Source organism: Fringilla coelebs, assembly GCF_963513975.1.
Source record: "Fringilla coelebs genome assembly, contig: SCAFFOLD_33, whole genome shotgun sequence".
NCBI lineage: Eukaryota > Metazoa > Chordata > Aves > Passeriformes > Fringillidae > Fringilla > Fringilla coelebs.
The window spans coordinates 2,668,310-2,691,975 of record NW_028167443.1 but is presented as its reverse complement, the minus strand read 5'-3'; the positions used below and the strand labels follow the sequence as shown (position 1 = coordinate 2,691,975).

The following is a 23,666-nucleotide window of genomic DNA, read 5'->3' as shown; positions in this document are numbered from 1 at the left end:
AGTTTGGGTGGATCAGTGGCCCCTTGGGAGAGAAAAGTTGAGTGCATTGAGAGACCTGGTCGAAGAACAATTGCAAAAGGGACACATCAAGCTGACAAACAGCCCTTGGAATTCTCCAGTGTTTGTCATCAAGAAGAAGTTGTCAGGTAAATGGAGACTGTTGCACGATCTCAGGAAGATCAATGAGGTTATTGAAGACATGGGACCTCTTCAATTGGGACTTCCATCAGTTTCAATGATTCCCAGAGATTGGCCTCTCGTGGTCATTGATCTCAAGGATTGTTTTTTCAGCATTCTGCTTCATCCAGATGATGCGAAAAGACTTGCCTTTTCCGTTCCAAGCGTCAACAAGGAAACACCTCTGCAGCGGTACCATTGGATCGTACTTCCTCAGGGTCTCAAAAACTCCCCGACAATCTGTCAATGGTACGTGGCACGAGCTCTGTTGCCAGCGAGGAAAAAGTTCCCGAAAATGAAGATCATTCATTACATGGATGATTTGCTTATCGCAGCTTTGACACAACAGGAGCTGCAAGAGGCTCGTGATTGTGTGATCGCAGAAGTGCAGAAGGCAGGCTTGGAAATCAGCGTCTCAAAGATCCAGGAGGTTGCACCTTGGAGATATCTAGGGTGGAAGATCTCAGAAAAAACTATAAGACCCCAAAAGTTGGAGGTCAGCACAAGAGTCAACAATTTACACAATCTACAACAACTATTAGGAGAAATCAACTGGATGAGACCAATTTTAGGAATCACAAACAGCGACATTCCAACATTGCTCAATCTCTTGAGAGGAGACACAGACCTTCGGTCTCCCAGGACACTCACGCGAGAGGCAAAAAGGGAATTGGAAAAAATCACAGATGCCATTCAAAAAAGACAAGCACATCGATTTGTTGAATCATTGCCTTTTGAATTGGCAGTGTTGGGAAAAGAAACACAGTTCCACGGTTTGATCTTCCAGTGGGATTCATCTCAAAAAGATCCATTGATAAACATAGAATTGATTTTCCTACCGTGCAGGCCTTCGAAGACAATTCTCACAGATTTGGAGATGGCGACACAGATCATCATAAAGGGAAGAACAAGGTTGCTGACAATAGCAGGAAGAGAATTTTTAATCATTCATCTACCGCTGAAGAAAGACTACTTCGAGTGGGCGATGCAGAAGTCAGAAGACTTGTTAATTGCCTTGTTAGCTTTTCCAGGAGCTTGTACAATTCATTTCCCGCAGCACAGGATGTTGCAATAACGAATATGTTATAGAGCAAAACCAAAGATAAGTGAAGAACCTCTGGACGGGATCACAGTGTTCACTGATGGCTCGGGGAAGACACACAAGTCAGTGATCACATGGAAAAACTCAACAACAGGGAATTGGGATTCAAATGTGAAGACAGTCCAAGGCTCTCCACAGATTGTGGAATTGGCAGCAGTCATTCGAGCATTTCAACTGTTCAAGCAACCTCTCAATTTGGTCACAGATTCCGCATACGTCGCGGGTGTGGTCAGAAGATTGGAAGGTTCACTTTTGAAAGAAACCAGCAACGAAATTTTATATTAATATTTAATGAGCATGAAAACATTGCTAGAGAACACAGAGCACAAATACTTCATCACACACATCAGAGCTCACACAACACTTCCAGGGTTCCTAGCAGAAGGGAATGCTCGAGCAGACAGGTTAACAATGCCCATTTCACAGACACTTCCGGACATTTTTGAGCAGGCAAAGCTGAGTCATGCATTTTTTCATCAGAATGCACAAGCGCTGATGGAATCCTTTCGTCTCACAAAAACGCAGGCGAGGGAAATCATTAGTGCTTGTCCAGATTGTCAGTTTGTGCAGCCACCAGCTTCCACAGGAGCAGTCAATCCAAGAGGACTGCAAAGTCTTCAGCTGTGGCAAACCGATGTCACAAAGTATCCATCATTTGGAAGACTCAAAAATGTTCACGTTTCTGTAGACACATTCTCAGGAGCAGTCTTCACATCAGCACATGCAGGGGAAACAGCAGATCATGCTTGTCAGCATTTTCTGCAAGCATTTGCATCGTTAGGTGTGCCTCAAGAAATAAAGACAGATAACGGTCCAACGTATACAGGCAGGGGCTTGACAGATTCCTGAAAAGATGGGGTGTCAAACACACATTCGATATTCCGCATTCACCCACAGGTCAGGCAATCATTGAGAGAACACATCACACCCTGAAATCCATCCTAGATAGACAGAAAAGAGGGGAACCAGAGGCAACACCACACATGAAGTTAAACTAAGCATTGTATGTGTTGAACTTTCTTAACAGCTCATCCTCAGAACCCAATCCACCGATCCTGAGACATTTTTCCAACAGTTCTCAGGCGAGACTAAGGGAGAATCCTTTAGTGCTGATTAGAAACCCAGAGTCAGGACAAATAGAGGGTCCCTTCAGACTAATCACCTGGGGCAAGGGTTTTGCTTGTGTTTCCACAGGGCGAGGTTTGAAGTGGGTGTCAGTACGGCACGTGAAACCATTTTGAATGCAAGAAGAGAGCACTGATCCCAGGAGCAGCGAGGCGAGCACTCAAACAGAGGAGGAGGCTCAAGCTGCAAACAACAGTCCAGAAGAAACAAAAGAATAAAAACTTTGGGGATTTTTTGGTTGGGAACTTTATAACAATGTTTCACCACAAAGGGGAGGTCGTGAATTTTATAATGCTTATATGTTTTATATCATTATCCATTGTCTCAAACGAAAAAACAAATTTACCGATTAACCAACCAAAGAAGAATGTTTGGGAAGCTTTAGCCCAGGCGGCAAATTTAGATAGTATCTGTTTAACACATTCTAGACCAGGAAAGCCATTTTCAGTTTGTATGGTTGGGATGCCAGTGAATGCATGGCCAATTCCAGGACACATTCAGGTTGAAATCTCACAGGTTGTTAAAGATCCTGTGAATGAGTGGTACGCTTGGATACATCTTCTTCCTGTGGCTTCTACCAAACCTCAGGAATTGGAAATTTTTGGGTCCATGACAGTGAAGATATGCATACAGTTTCAGATTCAGGATGTGGCAAAAACAAACAAAACCATCGATGTCGCTCCGAATTGAGAATTTTATAGAAATGCATCAACATGGTGCAAAAATACAATCACAATAGACAAAAGATCACTCCAAGTACCTGTGCAATTGCCAAGAGGACTTTTCTTGATTTGTGGGGACAGAATTTGGTATGGTATTCCTGCAAATACCAAGGGAGGTCCATGCAGCATCGGAGAAATTTCAATGTTGTCACCAGATTCAAAATTGATGGGAAAGCAAAAGCATAAAGAAAAAAGATCTTTGCAACAATATGGTACAAATTGCGATGACAAAGTGTACACTTGGGACAAGGCAAAAAGAATTGCAGTAGCAATTTTTTCACCTCAAACAGCATCAGGGGTGGCCTTGACTCAACTGGACCACATGGGTTGTTGGTTGAGCAAACATGCCCATTCAGTCTCTCTTGCACTGAGCGACATGTTGGAAGACATGAGCGGTGTAAGACAGGCAGCACTTCAAAACAGAGCAGCAATCGATTATCTATTGCTCACTCATGAGCATGGATGCAAAGAATTTGAAGGAATGTGCTGTATGAATCCCTCTGATCACTCAAGATCGATTCACGAGAACATCAAAAGAATAGAAGATAGTATTAAAAAACTTGGCAAAGACACAGGGTCTTAGATCGATGACATGGCAAGATTTTTCGATCTTTCTCCTTTATGGAGAGAACTTTTGAGAACAGGGTTCATGGTTTTAGTGGTTCTTATAGTCCTCATGTTTGTTACACTTTGTATTCTTTTGTGTATACGACGTATCATAAGTTCAGTCACAAAACAGGTGCTTTTTGTGCAAACAGAAGGGGGAGATGTGGGAATTCGGCGCACCTCTCCTGAGGGCAGAGCTACCTAGAGAACCCTTGGGGAGCTCGGGAGCCTTGGGATGTTGCTAAAAGTACCTGGTGGCTCAACTTTGACCCTACAAGAGATGTACCACCTATATGTGGGGATATAAGAATCACTGGTGTTTAAAGGATATAGAAATAGAACATTTATAGGTCAAAGTACGGTTTTTAAGATTTTGGTACAGGGGGGATGGAAAAAGAAGATGGAGGGAGTTAGGGCCTGCCACATGGTTCTTCCTCCTTCTTCTTGTCTTCCATTTTCTGTGTGACAGAGGTATTTTTGATAGGTTCATAGTAAAGGTACACTTAGTAATAAAAATGATAAGTATTGGAGACAAAAGATAAATATAGTTTACGTAGTCTTTGTTATAAAAAGATGCGACCGCCCTGTGGGCAGTCAGAGTGCCTTTGGCTGCCTTGCTAGTCGGACCCCGGCTGAGAAGAAAGAAAATTTTTGTAGATAAGAAATAATAAACAACCTTGAAGACCGAACCTGAGAGTCCAGCCTTGTCTTTTGGAGCCCGGAGAGCGAACCCATCTCACCCTTGTCTGGGCAGAGACAAATAACAGCCAGCCTGGACACGGGGTGACATCCTAGACTTGGCTCTGAGACATTACAAGGGTGCTGTGTGACATCCCAGAGTTGGCTGTGACATCACAGGAGGGCTGTGTGGCATCACAGGGGCTGTGTGACAGCCCAGAGTTGGTTGTGACATCACAGGGGCAGTGTGACATCGCAGGGCCTGTGTGAGGTCACTGGGGAGGTCACTCTACCCTGTCCCCCCTCACAGTTCCCCCCAGAGCAGTCCAACCCTGCTCGTGCACAGCAGGGTCCCCTGTCCCCCCGGGTCCCCCCGCCCCTGGCGCCGCAGCCTCCCCCAGAGGATGTTCCACGAGATCGACCCCAGAGCCTGACATGGGGACGGGGGGGCCAAGGTCCTGGGGGTGGGACAGGGGGACAGGGACTCCCTGGCAGCATCTCCATGTCCCCCAGGGTCAGAGCCTGGGCCAGGGCTCCTTCACCCCTTATGAATGAGGGCTTGAGAGCACTGAAAAAATCCCCGACAAGGGATCAGCAAAAAACAGATATATTCATGGACTGCAATAAAAAGTCCCTTGGCAAGGGTCATTCTGCTCCTGACTGGACACTCCAGGCACATCAAGGAAACGAAGCAACAAAAAAACCAAACAAATGCCAGGCAATCAAACCAGAAAAGAAGCGAGAACTGTCCCTCTGTGTGTGTGTGACACAAGGGCAGTTAGGGCAAGGATAAAAGGAATACAGACCAAAAGCTTAACAGGCCTGAAAATTTACAGGGCTTAACTGATACCTTAACCTTGACTGATACATTAAACATCAAAGTTTAGCAAAACAACAACGATTAACAGTATTTAACCTAACTTATAACCTATGACTTTGCAATTTAACAAAGGAATAACGCTTAACAGTATTTAACTTAGTATATAACAACAGTATTTAACTTAGTATATAACTTATATTAAAGGTAACAACTTAGCAAATAAAACAACTTTTAGCAGCATTTAACTTCATTTAGACCTTGCCATTTAACCTTACCTACACGCCTGATGGACTCAGCTATCCAAGGCACTCAAACCCCTCAGAGAGCAGCATTTCTGCCACATTTCCCCAGCACAGGCACTCCTGTGTGCACACAGACACAAAGAGTCAGTGCAAGGCACCTGGGAGAAATTCCCCTGAGGGCAGGGAATGCTCCCTGCTGATGTTTTGGCATCTTCCCAGTGGGTGAAGGGTTGAGCCTGGAGGAGTGGGGGGATCGGCCCAGGCTCTGTCACTGTTTGGGATCCCCGAGTGCAGCAAACGGGAGAGTTCCCGGCTGGGAGAGGCCCCACTCAGAGGGAGTGGCTGGCCCAGGAGAGCTCCAAGGGCTCCTTTTGGAGCGCTGTTTGCAGGGCCCCACGAGAGGGGCTTCAGTCCCAGCAATGGTTCATCCTGGCCACACTTGGCATCAGCAGCTTTCTTTGGCAGGGTGAGAACAGGGATGTTGTGCTACTGAGGGAACAAAAACCAGTTCCCAGGGCTGCTCCTAAAGGAGCCAGGAGCTGTTTGGGCAGCAGCAGTGCCTGGGGCAGACAGTGTTTGTGATGAGCTGCAGAGGAGCTGAGCCCAGGGGCTTTTGGCCAAGGCCGAGGCCCAAGGAGCATTTCTCAGCTGGCAGGGCAGCCTGAGAAGGGGAGGGGGGAATGCAGCAGCACAGGGCCATGGAACCAAGGGAGCCTTGTGACACTGTGGGGCCCTGTGAGACCAAGGGAGCCTTGTGACACTGTGGGGCCTCATGGAACGAAGGGGGCTGTACTGACACTGTGTGGCTCCATAGAATGTAGGGATCATTGTGACACTGAGAGGCCCCATCAAACCAAGGGACCATTGTGACACCAGGAGGCCTCCTGGAACTGTGGAGACGATTATGGCACTTTGGGGTGTCATGGGACCATGGGGCCATTGTGACACTGCACGACCCCATGAAGGCAAAGGTCCATTGTGACATTGCAAGGCCTCATGGAACCATGGAGACCATTAAGTCACTTCACAGCATCATGGAACCAAGGGGCCATTGTGACACTGTGGGGCTCTATGGAACCAGTGAGACCATTTTGAAGCTGAGGGGACTTGTGGGATCATGGAGACCATTGTGACACTATGAGGGCCCATGGAATAAGCAAAGCATTGTGACACTGTGAGGCCTCATGGAACCTGTGAGACCATTGTGACCCTGGGGATCCCCACAGAACCAAGAGGATCATTGTGATATTGTGAGGCCTTGAGGAACCAAGAGGCCTTTGTGACACTGCAGGGCTGCATGGAACCAAGGGGCCATTGTGATATTGCAGGGCCTCATGTCATCAGGGGTCCATTGTGACACTGGGCAACCAAAAGAGGACCATTGTGACTCTGCAGGGCTGCATTGAACCAAAGGTCCAGGGTGACACAGAGGGGACTCCGTCATCAGTGCTCCATTGTGACACTGCAGGACCATAGAGACAATTGTGACACTGCTGGGCCTTCTGGAACATAGGGGCCCTTGTGACGTTGTGGGACTCCATTGAACCAGGGCTCCATTGTGACACTGCAGGTCTTCTTGAAATCAAGGGGCCATTGTAACACTGCTGGACCCCATGGAATCAAAGCACCACTGGGACATTGCAGGGCCCCATGGAACCAAGGGAACACAGAACAGGTCTGGCTGGTTTGGCCTCCCGTTGACTGCCTGACTGGTCCGGCTGACCTTGGCATGTTGAGGGTTTCTTCTCATCTGCTGCTGAAACCCTGGGGCTCCATGCTTTTTTTCTTATGGAAAAGAACTCTCCGTCTCCTCCCGGCACCCATGGCCAGAATTGGGATTTCACCTCCAAATTTCCTTGTATCCAGGGATTGTTCCCATAGGAATATTGCCAGGACAAGTCTGGCTGCCTGTGGTTTCACAAGGGTCACCTCTCATCTGTTCCCCAAAACACTTGGGAAGGCTCTGTGCTTTCCTTCCTATGGGAAAGAACTGTCCTGCTTCTACAGGTGCCCATGGCCAAAGTTAGGATTCCGTCTGCAAAATTCCCAATATCCAAACACTGCTCCCAGACAAAATCTGCCATTCCTGACAAGTCTGGCTGGCCTTGGACTAGTGAGGATCTCACCTGCCTTCCAAACATTGGGGCTCTGTGCTTTCCTTCCCTTCCTATGGAAAATAACTGTCTGTCTCATCCAGGTGCCCATGGCCCCAATAAGGGTTCCACTTCCAACATTCCCTGTTGTGACAGACTGCAAGAGATTGTTGACTCAAAACATTTCATGTGTGGGGGAGGAAGGGGCAGGTCCAGCCTTGCCCTGCCCTGGGACCCCAGCACTGCCCTGCCCTGGAACCCCAATCCCCCCAGAGCCTCTATCCCAGCCCAGCAGTGTCTGCCAGTCCCTGGCACAGCACAGGCAATGCTCCACAGCCACCTCTGGAGCCCCCAGACCAGTTCCTGAGTGACCAAATGAGTCCAGATGCCACCTGGGGGAAGGGCCCAGGAAGACCAAGGGGTATTTAGGGCTGAACACAAGGCAAGCACACTTCTTGACCCTGCCTCCTCTTGGAATTTCTATCTGAACGCTGCTGGAATCCAGGAGTTGGCAGCTGTGTATGCGCTTTTCTGTTTTTTTATTTTTGTCTTTCTTTCTTTCTGTGTCTTCTTTTTCTATTTCTGTGCTCCTGCAAATTTTGAGTAACTTTAAATTGAACAGGCTTAGAGTTTGTGAAGTTGAATGGGCCAAGTCAATGCTTTGAGAAGTGTTTTTTGTTGATTGCATGTCTGTCGTAGTTTGACATGAGAAGAATTTTAAAATTTTTTGTGTAACTGACAATCTGTTAAACCACCAAGACAATGAATGTGCCTCTGTGAAACACATATATTAAAGATGAAAAAAACAGGAACCTCCCATTTCTTTTCCAATCAACAAAGACATAGTAGGCCCCAGCCCCTGTCTCAACCAAACCAAACCAAACCAAACCAAACCAAACCAAACCAAACCAAGCAGCCCTGCCAGGGGCCAAGCCCCTTCCCCCCTCCCCAGGCTGCCCCCCTCTATTGGCCCCATTCTGACCAAACCAAACCCCAACAACTGCCTAACAGAAAAACAAAAGAGGCTACAAAACCCCAACCAGAACAAAGCTAGCCACAGCTAGTAAAATCTTACCATCAAGTCCTCTCTCCCCAACAAAATTAAAACTAAAAACTTCTACAACATACAACCCACACAAAATAATGCTACAACTAAAATTAAACACAAAAAAAATCCCCAAAACCAACCATAAAACCAATCCTAACACAACCCAACCACAGCTTCCACCACAACTTATTGTCAGGTCAGGTGTTAACCCTTTCAATACTTCAATCTTCCCTCAAGTAAAAAATCCTAACACAACCCAACCACAGCTTCCACCACAACTTATTGTCAGGTCAGGTGTTAACCCTTTCAATACTTCAATCCTCCCTCAAGTAAAAGAAAAACAAAATGCAAGCATTTAAAAAAACAACATCAAACCATCAAAGTCAGTAAAGAAGAAATGGAATCCCATTTAAAAAAGAAGAAAATGTACCTTAATCTTAAAACTAAAATCTTCCTATAAAGAAAAAACTCTTTTTCTTTATAACATATAAAACTATAAAAAAATGAAATATACAAATTAATATATAGCAAAAACCTCCATAATAAGATAAAAAATGTTAAATTAACTGTAATTTCATCAAAAGTTTAAACATAAAAAAATAATGCAGTACGCCAAAGAGCAGATCTCTATTCCCAGAGATAAAAATAATTCTAAAAGTAAATAATAAAAACTTTTACCTTTAAATTACTCATCTTTAAAACAATACCCCATAAGTCAATGTGGCCCATTAAAAAGCTGTAAAAAAGTTGTAGCAGTAAAAACAACTTCACAATAACAAAGTTCCCCAGATAACTGTTATCCATGACAGAATTAAGAACCCCCCAAATTTTTTTTCTTCTTGCAAAAACACTTGTAGAAATTTTAAGTTTTGTTTCTTTACATTGTCAGTTAAAATAAAAAGTTGGTGAAGAAAAGCTCTTTAAAAAAAAGTGTTCTAATATATTTATTTTAATTCTTACTGCCATTTTTCTTTTCGTTATTTTTAATAAAATTTTCTTTGTACCCTTTTAAAATTTTAAGCCTACTTTACCTTTCTCCTAATCCTATCTCACAACCAAATAAATACATGGATAATTAACTGACACAGAAACCCACCACACTCATCAATCCATTAATTAAGGAATCTCAAGATTAGAAAAATCTTAAATTAACAAACCAAAACCAACACAATGTGATAATAAACCTTTTGGCAATGTTTCTCTGATTTTCTCAAGTTGCCAGTAAAGGCTGTTTTGTTCTTTTGGGCTCCTGAGAATCTCTTGTTGGTATTTCTCCAGAGAGTCCAACTCAGAGGACACAAACAATTGCAATTCCTTTTAAATGTCTCCTTGAGAGAGTTTTTTAGTAGATGAGAGTCAGGGCTTGTCTGTCCTACTTGGCACAGCTCAGGCAGGGCTTTCCCAGCCACATTCCACACCCCATTTCCCAGCTGGAGCCACTGGTGCCTCTGAGTTGTGCTGCCCCAGCCCCAGGGACGCTCTCCTTGTCTGCCCATTCCCCCATGGGCTCTGGGAAGGGATGGCCTCAGTGGGGGCTGCTGACATCCTCAGCAACTTGGAGGCTGCTGCTGAATTTCACTGCTCCAGAGGCTTGTTCAGCATTCAGCTCTTCAGTGCAGGAATTCAATGTCTCACGGCTCATTAACACTCAGAACACCTTAACAAGCCAAGCCTCTGGGAATAATTTGATTGAAGTTTTCAAATCATTTGTGGTTTTTCAACAGATTACAGAAGTGTATTCAAACTGAATTTATTATATTTAAAAAGATAGTGAGAAAAGAGTTTTTACATCCTGTTGAGGCTTTTTAATGTTAATTAATTGATATGTGCAATCTCCAATTGACACTGAATCCAAGTACCTCCTCATGCTGTTGGAATAGAGATGAAAATCAAGACCCTTCGTGGCTGACAATCAGTCAGACTCTGTCCCTAACCCCACCCCACCATTTCCCCCATCCAAGCCCTGGCACTCAGAGCAGCTTTGTGCAAATCTGAGCTGCCTCCAGCCCAGGTTGCACCTGCAGCTTTCAGCTCCTTGGCTCCAACTCCCACCTGCTTTCTTTGGAGAGGGAGCTGCCCGAGACACAGAGGGATGTTCATTTATTTTCAGCCAGCAAAGCCAAGGGGAGGCACAGCTCCATCAAATCCAAAAGTCATTCTACTCCCTGGCTCTGCCCTGCCCCTGATCCCCACAGCCTGTCCTGTTTCCTTTATCCCTCCTTTGCCAGGGACTTTCTGGGACAAGGGAGCTCTGCTCTGGCTATGGAGTGAGGTCCAAGTGCAGCCACTGGAGTGAGAACCACAACTCATTAGGTTTGTGTCTTTTGAGGGACCAGGAACTGGTGGGACTCAGAGGCACAAAAAGGTTTCAGTTCATGGCCAACATAAAAAAATGTGAACATGATAAAATTTAAGAAAAATCAAAACCCTTCCCTCAGCTCCTTGTGACATCCCAGCAACATCTGACATGTCCACCATCCACAAGGGATTGTCATACAGGAAGGGTTTTTGACAAAGACATAAGAAGAGGTTTTGTAAAAGATAACTAAGATGCTGTCTAAGGAGTTATTTAAACTTCTTAAAGATTGGGCAACTCCCTGAAACTAAAAGCATTATTCCAGTCAGGTGATCCAGAGAACAGCTGCACGAAGAAGTCTGGGAGCAAAGGGAAGGACAAAGATCCAGCTGCACTAAATGAAGAGACTTCCTTAGACATGGCCATTTAAATAAAAGAGCTGAAAACACATGAAGGAAGAGTGCCATAAAATATTAGACTGAATGTTGGTGGCAAAGGTAGTGGGGAAGATCAGTATTCTCCTGCCATCAGCAGGAGAATCCAATATATCCAAGAAGTTCCTGTACCTGGTGGGAAAGCTTTGCCATTTCTCAAAAGTACTCAAGTGACCCAGGTAAAAAAGATTTGCTTGTATATTGTGAAAAAAACAGGTATTAAAACCTGTACCACTTTACAGGCAGACATCAGCCATGTGCCCATGAACAGGCAGTGCCACTTGTGCCCTGAGGCGCCCACCTAGGATTGGATCTCTCAGAGAGCACCTGAGGGAGAGCAGAGCACCTTGCAAGCTGCAGGTCCCTGACTGCCCCGCTGGGCTCCTGTCCCATCAATATCTGCTCTGCTGCAGTCTGGAACAGGGCCCAGCATGGTGCCGGGATCATAAGAGAGCTGAGGTGTGTGCTGGAATTCAATGTCCTCCTCATCCTGAAGCAGCCCTGAATTTCCCTGCTCAGCAGCCTTGGTCTGCAGCACAGCCATGGAGGCTCTTTGGGCTCTGGACTGTTCCTGCAGCCCCCAAGGGCAGCTGAGCTCTGCCTTTGGCACACTCAGCCCTGCCCAGCACATGCCATGCTCAGCAATTCCCTGTCTTTGCCTGGCCTTGCTGTCAGCCCAGGCAGCGGCTGTGTGGCCCCTTTGTGGCCCTGTGCTGGCCCAGCCATGCTGGCACAGCCCCTGTGCAGGCCCAGCCCAGGCCAGAAGCATTGCGGCTGGGAAGGGCCCCTGTGCCGTGGTGCCCACAGCAGCCTTGGGGCTCTGTGTCCTATGGCCTCCCTGCTGGGCAGCCTCTGCCAGCTCCTGCAGAGCCCCTGGCACCTGTGGGGCTGCACAGACAGCCCTGCCCCGGGCTCTGCCGGCCTCTGGGCCATTGGAGAGGCAGCCAGGGCTGGCCATGGCCGGGAACAGGCCCTGAGCCCCGCAGGAGGATGGAGCTGGGCCACGGCCAAACTCAGCCCAGGGCAAAGCTGGGCTCAGCAGCCAGGGCTGCCAAGGGCTGGGGACAGAGGCTGGCACTGACAAATGTCCTGGGCCCCCTCCCTGCTCTGTCCATGCCCCCAAGGGCACAGAGCAGCCTCCTCTCTGGGGCACTTGTCTGTTTTCAATGCCTTGCACAGGCGCTGGCCTTGCCACACCAGGTCTGGCCTGAGTCCTGCCCTTGCACGCTCAGCCAGGCTGAGATGGACACTGATGGTGTCTGGGCCAGGCTCTCTGAGCCCAGCCCAGCTCCCTGCAAGCTCTGCCAGCTGCCCTGAGCTCTGGGCAGCACCAAGGGCCTCTGGCCAGCCCAGCCCAGCCACCTCTGGCCCCACAGCTCTGCTCAGGCCAGGCTGCTCTGGGCATTGGCCCCACGGCCTCAGCCCCTGGCAAGGGCACAGCAGCAGCTGCAGCTGCCACAGGACTCAGCTCCAGCCACGGGGGAAGGTGCTTGGCCAAGGCACAAGGAGGCTCCCTGGGTGCCCTGCTCCCCTCTGGCTGAGGTGCTGAGAGCTCTGCAGCCCCTGCTGCTATCCCATCTGCCCACGGCAGCACAAGAGCCCCAGCCTTGAGGCCCTCCAGAGCTGCTCCTGCTCCAGGCGCAAGGCCCATCCCAAAGCTGGGGCAGCCACAGAGCTGTGCCCATTTCTGTTCATTGCTGCTTTAATGGGGATGGATCCTCAGCCACTTTGAGGTTGCTGACGAATTTTACTACTCAAAAATCCTCTTCTGTCTTAAGCTCTTCAGGCCAGCGTTTCAGTGACAAAGGCTGAAAAATATTTCTTCAAAACTCCTGAACAATAAAAGCCCCTGGGAATATTCTTAGTTTTCAATTCTTCTGTGGTTAATTAGAAATATTTCAGAAGTGTATTCAAAGTGAATCTGCTATGTTGAAAAAAAGCAGAGAGAAATGTTTATTATTCCTGTTTATAGTTCGATGTCTAATTGATATTGACCCCCAGCACCTTCTAATGCAGTCTGAACAGATATGAAAATCAAGACCCTTCATGGCTGACAATCTTTGTCACCACCCCCTCCCCACCATTTCCCTCATCCAGCCCCTGGGGCTCCTATGGATCAGGAATGGTGTGGCCAGCAGGAGCAGGGCAGTGATTCTTCCCTATAGTCAGCACTGGTAGGGCAGCACAGTGTTAGGTGACAGGAATGGGCTGCCCAGGGAGGTGGGTGAGTCACCATCCCTGGAAGTGTTTTAGGAGAGACTGGTTGTGGCACTGAGTGCCATGGTCTGGGTGACAAGGTGGTCTTGGGTCCCAGGTTGGACTTGATGCTCTCCAAGGTCTTTTCCAGCCTGGTTGATTCTCTGATGATTGTGACACTGCAGGGCCCAGGGGAAGCAAGGGGCCATTGTGACACTGCAGGTCCTGGTGGCACGAAGAGGACCATGGTGACACTGTGTACGACATGGCAGCACAGAGCCAAGGGGCCATGGTGACACTGTGGGCTGAATGGAAGCAATGAGTCAATGGTGACAGTCTGGGCCCTGGTGGAAGCACAGAGGCCACTGTGACCCTGCAGGGCCTTGTTGAACCAAGGAGCCATTGTGCCACTGTGGAATCAAGGAGACCCCTGGGTGAGCCTGGATACAATGGAATCAAGGGGCCATTGCTCCATTGCAAGGACTCTTGGAACAGAGGGCACAATTGTGACACTGTGGTGCCCCATAGAACCAAGGGTCCCTGGTGACACTGCAGGATCTTGTGTCACCAGGGCTCCATTGTGACACTGCAGCACCAAGGAATTCATTGTGGCACTCTGAGGTGTCATGGAACCAAGAAGCCACTGTGACCCTGCAGGGCCTTGTAGAATCATGCAGAGCATTGTGACAGAGCAGGACCTGGTGTCACGATGGGACCATTGTGACACTGCAGGGCCCCATGGAACCAAGGGGCCAGTGCTGCTCCTCAGGGACTGATGGAATGAAGGGAACATGTTTGACACCATGGTGGCCCTTGGGACCAAGAGGCCATTGTGACACTGTGGAACCAATGAGAGCATTGCTGCGCTGCCAGACCTCATGGAACCAAGGATCCATTGTGACAATGCAGGGCCTTGGGGGACTAAGGGCCATTGTGACACTGCGGGGCCCAAGGATCCAAGGGACTTTGTGAAACCAAAGGGGTCCCAGGGAACCAAAGCAATATTGTGACACTGGGAGGCCTCATGGAATTATAAAGATCATTGGGACATGCAAGGGCCTCATGGAATCTTGGTGACAAAAAGTTTTCTGGGAGTGTTGATCTGCTGGAGGGTAGGAAGGCTCTGCACAGGGCCCTGGATAGGTTGGATCCAGGGACCAAATCCAACAAGGTCAGGTTTAACAAGTCCAAGTGCCGGGTCCTGCACTTTGGCCACAACAACCCCTGCAGAACTACAGGCTGGGGACAGAGTGGCTGGACATGAGCCAGGCAGAAAGGGACCTGCCGGGACTGATGGACAGCAGGCTGGACATGAGGCAGCAGTGTGCCCAGGTGGCCAAGGAGGCCAATGGCTCCTGGCCTGGCTCAGGAATGGTGTGGCCAGCAGGAACAGGACAGTGATTATTCCTGTGTGCTCAGCACTGCTTGGGCAGCACCTCGAGTGCTGTGTCCAGTTCTGAGCCCCCCAATTTAGGAAGGACATGGAGGGGCTGGAGCATGTTCAGAGAAGGGCAACAAGGCTGGAGAGGGGTCTGGAACACAAGACCTGTGAGAAGTGGCTGAGGGAGCTGGAGTTGTTTATCCTGCAGAAGAGGAGGCTCAGGGGAGACAAGAGGGTGTCAGGGCACAGCTTGGACTTGATGATATCTATGGCCTGTTCCACCCTTGCTGATTCTGGGATTCTCTGAAAGCACCCTTGGAGCAGTGGCAGGATGAGCCCTGGGCCTCCTCTTCAGAAGCTCCAGCAGCCACGGTCCCTCAGCTTCTCCTGACAGCCCCAAAGCCCATCCTGTCAGTCCTGCAGAGCCTCTGCAGCTCCTCCTCATTGCCCAGAACAGGGAGCCCCAGAGGCAGACACAGCAGCCAAGATGTGCCCCCCTGGCCTATGGTGCCTCTGGCATGGGAGCAGCCGGAGGCACTGCAGGAGCCTGCAGACAATTCCTGCAGCACTTGTAGGATGATCCTGCTGCCCAAGGGACGTTCCCATGGTGCCAAGTCAGAAACTGCAATGGGGAGTTGGGCCAGAGAGGAAAGGGCAAACAGGGATGGACTGTTTGCAGGGGAGGGAGCAGGGGTGAGCAAGAGGAAGAAATTTGTAGCAGGAAGAGTAAAGTGAGCAAAGGTGAAACCAAGGAAATGCTCAGGGCAGTTTGGGGGTGGCTGCCAGGCAGCCCTGGCTTTGAGCCACAGCATCTGCAGTGGGACAGGAAACTCCCAGCTGATGGGAACAAACTTTCTGGCTGACTGCAGAGGACAGGACAAAGCTGAGTGGTTTCCCTGGTGTCCCCCAGCCCTTCCTGATCCCAGGGGCTGATGGCATTTGTGCTCCCTCAGGTTCATGTCCCCACACCAACAGCATGGGGGTGCTCCCCCCTGCTCTGTGCAATGCAAACAGGGGCTCCTGAGCCAGTGCTGCCATGTCTGTGCCTGCAAGGATGGGGCACCTGTGTGAGCTGGGGGAGAGGCCAGGGCTTCAGAGGGGGGATGTTGTTGGCAGCTCTATGAGGACGCTCTGGGACGCTGCCCTGGGCTGTCCAGCATGCTGGAGATGTATCAGCCCCTGCTCTGCTGCTCCTTTCCATCTCCCCCAGGGACCTTGCAGAGCACCAGCCATGCTATTTTCCCCCAGCCTGTCCATGACCATCCTGGGGCTGCTCACGGGGGATTTCTGTGCTGAGCATTGGCCTGGGTGTGTTGAGAGAGCCTGAGCAAGGAGCCTGGAGTGGACAATATTAAAAAACTTGAACAAAGAAAAAGAATCTCTAAATTGAAGCCAAAAAGAAGTATCAAAGATGTTTTTATTACAAGTGATTGGCAGAAATTGGCCAGCAGTTTAATATTCCTGAAAGCATCCAGTCATCAATGTCCCCACTGCAGCCTTGAGCTCCTGGTTCCTCAGGCTGTAGATGAGGGGGTTCAGGGCTGGAGGCACCACCGAGTATAGAAGTGACAGGGCCAGATCCAGGGACGGGGAGGACATAGAGGGGGGCTTCAGGTAGGCAAATGTGCCAGTGCTGATGAACAGGGAGACCACAGCCAGGTGAGGGAGGCAGGTGGAAAAGGCTTTGTGCCGTCCCTGCTCTGAGGGGATCCTCAGCACGGTCCTGAAGATCTGCACATAGGAGAAAACAATGAACACAAAGCAGCCAAGTCCTAAACAGCCACTAACACCAAGAAGCCACAGTTCCCTGAGACTGGAGTGTGAACAGGTGAGCTTGAGGATCTGGGGTATTTCACAGAAGAACTGGCCCAGGGCATTGCCATGACACAGGGGCAGGGAAAATGTATTGGCCGTGTGCAGCACTGAATAGAGCAAGGCACTGGCCCAGGCAGCTGCTGCCATGTGGGCACAAGCTCTGCTGCCCAGGAGGGTCCCGTAGTGCAGGGGTTTGCAGATGGACACGTAGCGGTCATAGCTCATGATGGTCAGGAGGCAAAATTCTGATCCAAGAAAGAAGAAAACCAGAAAAACCTGAGCAGCACATCCTCCATAGGAGATGTTCCTGGTGTCCCAGAGGGAATTGTGCATGGCTTTGGGGACAGTGGTGCAGATGGAGCCCAGGTCGCTGAGGGCCAGGTTGAGCAGAAAGAAAAACATGGGGGTGTGCAGGTGGTGGCTGCAGGCTATGGCACTGATGATGAGGCCGTTGCCCAGGAGGGCAGCCAGGGAGATGCCCAGCAAGAGACAGAAGTGCAGGAGCTGCAGCTGCCATGTGTCTGCCAATGCCAGCAGGAGGAAGTGGCTGAAGGAGCTGCTGTTGGACATTGGCTATGGCTGCACTTGGGGACCTGTTCACAGAGAAAAGGACAGTGAAGAGTTAGAGGAGATTCCTATAGCCAAAATCAAATCCATTTCCCATACACCATCCCCTCGAACACAAACACAGACCCTTTTTTTTCAAGAGTTCTGGGGTTTTCTCTTTAGCTCTCCCATGTCTCCCCTGGTATTCTTGGATATCAGAAACCCTCAGCATTTCTGCTGCACCCGGGGAAAACAGAGCAAGTTCTGTGAGGCAAAGTTATGAGTGGAGAGTGACAGGAGGTGGTCCATCATTATGACCTGTACAGAATTTCTCATGGCTTTAGCCTTTCTCAGGTGGAGGTCGATCAGTTTCCCATGTTTCCCCAAAAATGCCCCAGGTAAAGCTGAGAGCAGATGGATCCACCACAGCCCAGCTCCACTTCGGTATCCAAGCATTACTGTTGCTTATTTCAACAACCCAGCAGTATTTTCAGTGTTAGAAGATCTGTGCCTTTCCCCATCAATCTTACAACTCAAAGATGCTCTAGGACAGGTTTGAATACTGGATTGAAGTTCCCAGCTTGGACTGAAATCTCAGAGAGACTTCCAAGTGTCCATATGATGGCATTGGATGAAGGGAGATGCATCTCCTTCCCTGGCTGCACTGACAGCATTGCCCAGAGCCAGGCACTGGGGACAGTGTCACCCTGAGGCAGCTGTGTCCCCTCCCAGAGCCCCCAGGGCCGGGCAGCTGGTCCCAGCCATGTGCTCTGCAGAGGGAACTGGGCCTGGGGCTGCAGAGCTGCCCCACTGCTCTTCTGCAGCTCTGCCTGCAGAGGAGGGGCTGCACGCCTTGGAGCCCCAGCCTGGAGGGCAGAGGCTTGGCTGGGACACAGGAGGGAGAGGGCTTGTTCAGAGGGAGGGGCTGCACTGCAGGAGATCCAGTGGACATCTCTAAATCTCCCTGCCACAGGATTACTGGGATTTTTTTCCCCTCATTTCCTGATCTTCTCTCTGCTTCCTGGAGACTTTCCTCCTGCAGGTGTTTCCCTGTGCCTGATCTCTCCCTGCCAGCATTCACAGACCCCAAATCTCTGTGCACTCTCCTTGGCCCTACAGAACCCTGCCTGTTAGCAGGGCACTGGCTGGGGGCAGGTTCTGTTTGCAGCTTCAAGAAAGGACAGTTTAGCCTGAGCCTGATGGCTCCAGCAAAGGTGATGCTGCTGCTGTCCATGGGCAGAGTGGCTGAAAGAACATTAGCGATCTCCTGTGAACCTATTGATCATTAAAAGTAATAGTTCGGATGTCTCAGACACTTGTCCAAATTCATAATTTATAATTCATATTCAACCTTTAATATTTATCTCTTCTCCCTGCTATTCTCCAGTAGTAGGAATATGAATACCTAGTCTTGGGAAAGGTCCTCATCCTCAAGTCAAAGTCCTTGTCTTGGAAATATTCTATGACTGATCAGAAACCTTCAGTATGTCAGAGCTTCATGAAAAATTCACCTCCCTGCACCAGAAATACTCAGAGTTGTACTCACAGAGTCTGTAGGAATTGGGATGTTCCAGCTTTAGGAGATGGCTCCAGGAGCTGCAGCTGCATTGTCCTGCAGCCAGAGGTTCCTGTGCCAAGGGCTGGCAGTGATTCTGCCTCAGGCACTTCTCGGCACCTTCCCAGCCCTAACTGATTGAAGCTCTCTGTGCCTCTGTGCTGTGCCTGGGATGGCTGCAGGCAGTGCCCCAGCCCTGCTGGACTGGGAGAAGAGCTGCTCATCAAGAGAAATGTGCTTTTGAAGCTCTTCTTGGTTACCAGGAGCCGCCTCTCTGCCTCTGTGCCAGGAGCCCAGCCCAGCTCAGCAGCACAGACACAGCACAAGGACTTTAATGAGCCTCTGGGGCTCATTCAGGCCCTGAACATCAGGCCCTGAGAGGGAGCTGAAGAAACCTCTCCAGAACTCCAAGTCAGAATCACACTCCAAAGTTTCTTTCACTTTTAATGGGTCCCACTGAGGGACACGACTGAGATAGTGTCCCCAGGCCCCAGGCAGTGCAGAGAACTGGAGGCAGTGATGGCAGGTGGGGACACGGAGCCAAGTCTTGGTGCCCTGGGCCACAGCAGGGTCTGTGCCACCAAGGGCTGGGATGAGACACCTTGTCCTGAGGCACTGGGGCCTCCTGGCACAGGCCCAGCCAGGCTGGGCACTGTCACTTCCTCGTCCTGCCCTCATCATCTCCCCCTAGCCCACATCCCAGTGGCCTCAGGGATCTGCTGGAAGGAGTCCCTGGGGAGCCTTGCTCAGGAAAGGCCCTAGGGGCTCCTTAATGTTCCCAAGTACTGCAGGTTTTTCAATGGACTTTAGGTTTGGCTTTTGCCTTGGAGTCTCTGAGAGGTCTCTGCAATCATGGCCTCCAATTATCTGCTGTAATTAGTCCCTGGAGAGGCTTTGTCAGTAACAACACTCAGTGGGGCTCATTAATGCTTCAAGGTACTTCACTTATTTTAAGGTACTTGGTGTTTCCCTTTGGATACAGACTCTGGGAGAGGTTTGTGCAATCATGACCCCAATTATCTGCTTTAAGGAGTCCCTGGAGAGCTTTGTAGTGACACTCAGTGGGGCTCATTAATACTTTGAGATACTCAAGGTTTTTAAGGTAGTTTGGATTTTTCTTTCTACACTGAATCTCTGAGAAGTTTTTGTGCCATCCTGTCCTCCATTTTTCTCCTCCAAAGACTCCATGAGGAGCCTGTGTTGGGGATGGACCTCAGCAGGACCCATTCATGCTTTGAGACATTTGGGGTTTTCTTCTGACTTTGACTCCTGGAAAGGTTTGTTTCATCTCCTCTCACGCCCAGGGTTCAAGGGCTCAGCTCCAAATGCACCACAGGGCCCATTAGGATCAAGCAAGTCCTGACAAACCATGGCTCTGCCTTGATTTACGTCTGCTCTCATGCAGTTCATTAGGAAGTTTTCTGTAGTGGTTTTGGCTTGTCAATTTGAGATTTCTCCGACAATGTATCAATTTGTGTGGTGGGTCCAGTGTGGGCAGCCTTTCCAGTGTTGGCAGTGTCATTACCAGTGCACTCACCAGAATATCCTTACTCATTTCCTGCTGTGAGATAGGATTAGGAGAAAGGCAAAGTAGAATCAAAACTTTAAGAGGGTATAAAGAAAAGTTTATTAACAGTAACTAAAAGAGAGAGTAATAGGAATCAAAACAAAATTTTCAGAACAATTCTCCCTCCAACCTTTTCCTTCTTACTGACAATGTAAAGAGAAAAAACCTAAAATTTTCAGTCAGTTTATCCCCTCTAGAATAGTCTTTTTCAGTTCACTTAGAGAGAGGAGTCTGTCTTTCATGTTTTGGAGACTTCTCCATAGGAAAACAGTTCTCTCAGGGCTGTCAATTCCCATGAATGGCAGCCACCCATAAAAAATCTGCAATTGTCAAGTCCCTCCCATATTTTCACAGCTTTTCCTACAGTTGTGTTTATAGGCCATGTCAACTTATGAGGTAATAATTTAAAGATGACCTGTTTAAGAAAAAAGGTTCTCTACATCTATTTTTTAACTCATCTTCATCTCTGGGAACAGAGATTTTCTTCTCTCCCTAAGGGCACAGGGTCTCATCACTTTGCTCTCTTTGTCTGGTCAAACTTCTCATGGGATGACAGCTACTTCAACATTTGCTTACATTAGCATGGAGCCCTATGCTGAACAAGTCATCTCCCCATACTTGTCAATGTGTTATAGGGAAAAGGAGAGTCTGATGTATCAATTACATCCTTCTCTACAGCTTTAAAAGAGGATTTCAGCCCCAAGATCAAGGCATCTCTTCATCTGTCCCATCTGGGACTCAACCTCCTCTTCACTGACCTTGGTGTCTTCATGTTGCTCCTCTGTGTGCCTGCACTTTGTCCTTTTCTCTCACTCGAGGGAGGATAGAAGCACTGACAGAGTTCATATCTCATCCGGGGCCTGCAGATGGTTCTGTGGCCCCGGCCAGGCTTGTTCCTTGTGGCTGGAGCTGTTTTACAATGGAGGTTTCTGCAGCGGCTGTGCTGGGGCAGTGTCAGGATGGGCCGTGCTGGGGAAGGGCCAGGATCTCAGCAGCCGGGCCAGAAGACAGCAGCAGCACGGCTGGGGGCCAATGGCTTCTCCTCCCTCTCCTAGGGGTTGCGGGCAAACCCCAGCAGTTTTTTCATCTTTAAAATGTGTCTTCACAGAGCCATGTACAGTTTCTTTAGTGGTAAAACAGATTTTCAATTCTCAAAGCTAATTACTGATTGGTTTCTTCACCAGACACGAAGGAAACTGCTATCAGCTTCTCTTAGGACATCATTTCTGTGATGTAAAACCACCACAAGAGCACAGAGCACACAGCTCCTTTGTCCGCACATAGTAGTCATGTGCCTGAGGCACATACTTTTGTTTGGGACCAATCCTTGCATACACCAAATTTGGGAGGAGAAATGCTCATTTTGGCCATGGTCTCTGGACATGAAAGCTGATTTTTTTCCGTAGGAAGGAAGGAAGGAACAGACCCAGGGTTAGATGAGAGGTGACCACCAGAGGGAAAGGCCAGCCAGAGCTGTCAGGTTTTTTATTGAGAGATACCCTTGCATATAGGAATTGTTTTCGGGAGAGTACCAAGTTTGACAATGGGCATCTGAAAAGAGGGGTGGTTCTTTTCCATAACAATGAAAGCACAGAGCCCCAGGGCTCTGGGAGCTGATGAGAGGCAGCCCTTGACATCCCAAGATCAGCTAGAACTGTCAGGTAGCTCCTGGGAGGCCAAGAAAGCCAGACCTGTTCCATGTTCCATGGGGCCCCATGGTGTCCCCATGATCCCTTGCTTCCCTGAGGCCCTGAGGTGCCATAATGCCCTCTTGGTGACACGAGGCCCAGAAGGGTCACAATCATCTCCATGGTTCCATCAGGCTCCACAGAGCCATAACAGTCTCTGGGTTCCATGAAGCCCCGCTGTGTCACCATGGCCCCTTGGTTCCATGGGCTCCAGTGGTGCCACAATGATCCCCTTGGTGCCATGAGGTCCCCAGAGTGTCCCAGTGATCTCCATGGGAAGGAAAGAACCCAGCCCCAGTGTTGTAGGGGCAGTCACCAGAGGCCAAGGCCAGCCAGACTTGATGGTACTGGCAGATTTTGCCTGGGAGCAACCCTTGGATATACAGAATTTTAGAGGTGGATTCCCAATTTCAGACATGGACACCCAGAGGAGAAGGATGGTTCTTTTCCATAAGAAGGAAAGCACAGAGCCCAAGTGTTTCAAAGGGAGAAGACGAGAGAGGTGGCTCCTGGAAGGCCAAAACAGCCAGACTTGTTTGTTCTGGCAGCTTTAGTCATGGAGAAATCCCAGGATATAGGGAATTTCGGTGGAGGAATCTCAATTTTGAGCATGGACACCCTGAGAAAAAGGACAGTTCTTTTCCATAGGACGGAAAGCACCGATCCCCAGTGTTCCAAAAGCAGGTGAGAGGCCAAGGGCAGCCAAACCTGTCTATCCTGGCAGCTTTCACTTTGGAGCAATCCTTGGATGTACGGAGTTTTGGAGTTGGAATCCCAGTGTTGGCCATGGGTGCCAGGTCAAGATGGTTGGGTTTTTTCCTATAGGAAGAAAAGCATGAAGTCCAAGTGTTTTGGAAGAAGATGAGAGGTGGCCACCCTCAGGCCAAGCCAGCCAGACCTTTCTCTCCTGCCACCTTTCGTCTAGGGGCTGTCCTTGGACAAAGGACATTTTGGAGGTGGAATCTCAGTTTTGGCTGTGGGTACCTGGACAGGAAGAAGAGTTCTTTTCATGAGGAAGGAAAGCACAGAGCCCCAGTGTTTCAGAGGCAGATGAGTGCTAGCCCTCAGAGAGCAAAGGCCACCCAGACTTGTCAGTCCTGGCAGCTTTTGTCTGGAAACTATCCTTGGATATAGGGAATTCTGGAGGTGGGTTCCCAATCATGGCCATGGACGCCTGGTCAAGATGGATGGTTTTTTCCCTAAGAAATAAAAGCACATGGTCCCAGTGTTTCAAAGGCAGATGAGAGGTGGCCCCTGGGTAGCCAAGGCAGCCGGATCTGTCTCTCCTGGCAGATTTCATCTGGGAACAATCTTTGCATATAAGGAAATTTGGAGGAGGAATCCCGATTTTGTCCCTGTGCCCCTGGAGGAGAAGGACAGTTCTCTCCCATAGGAAGGAAAGCCCAGAACCCCAGTGCTTCAGGGGCAGATGAGAAGCAGCCCTCAACAGGCCAAGGTCAGCTGGACCTGTCAGGTGGTCCCCAGGAGGCCCAGCCAGCCAGACCTGTTCCATGTTCCCTTGGTTTCGTGGGACCCCACAGTGTCACAATGGTCTCCTCAGTTCCATGAGGAGTG

General features: G+C 49.3%; 2 protein-coding genes across 2 annotated transcripts in view; one reads left to right on the top strand and one right to left on the bottom strand.

The window, feature by feature from the left end:
* LOC311165919 (uncharacterized protein) overlaps positions 1 to 23,666 on the top strand; it is a 465,566-nt gene that overhangs the window by 275,452 nt on the left and 166,448 nt on the right. The gene's annotated exons all lie outside the window — the stretch shown is intronic.
* On the bottom strand, positions 16,373 to 17,305 carry LOC311165921 (olfactory receptor 14C36-like; the record flags this gene model as incomplete). Its single annotated transcript, XM_084227409.1, has 1 exon — positions 16,373 to 17,305. The coding sequence occupies one exon, from the start codon at positions 17,303 to 17,305 to the stop codon at positions 16,373 to 16,375; it is 933 nt and encodes a 310-aa protein (XP_084083535.1).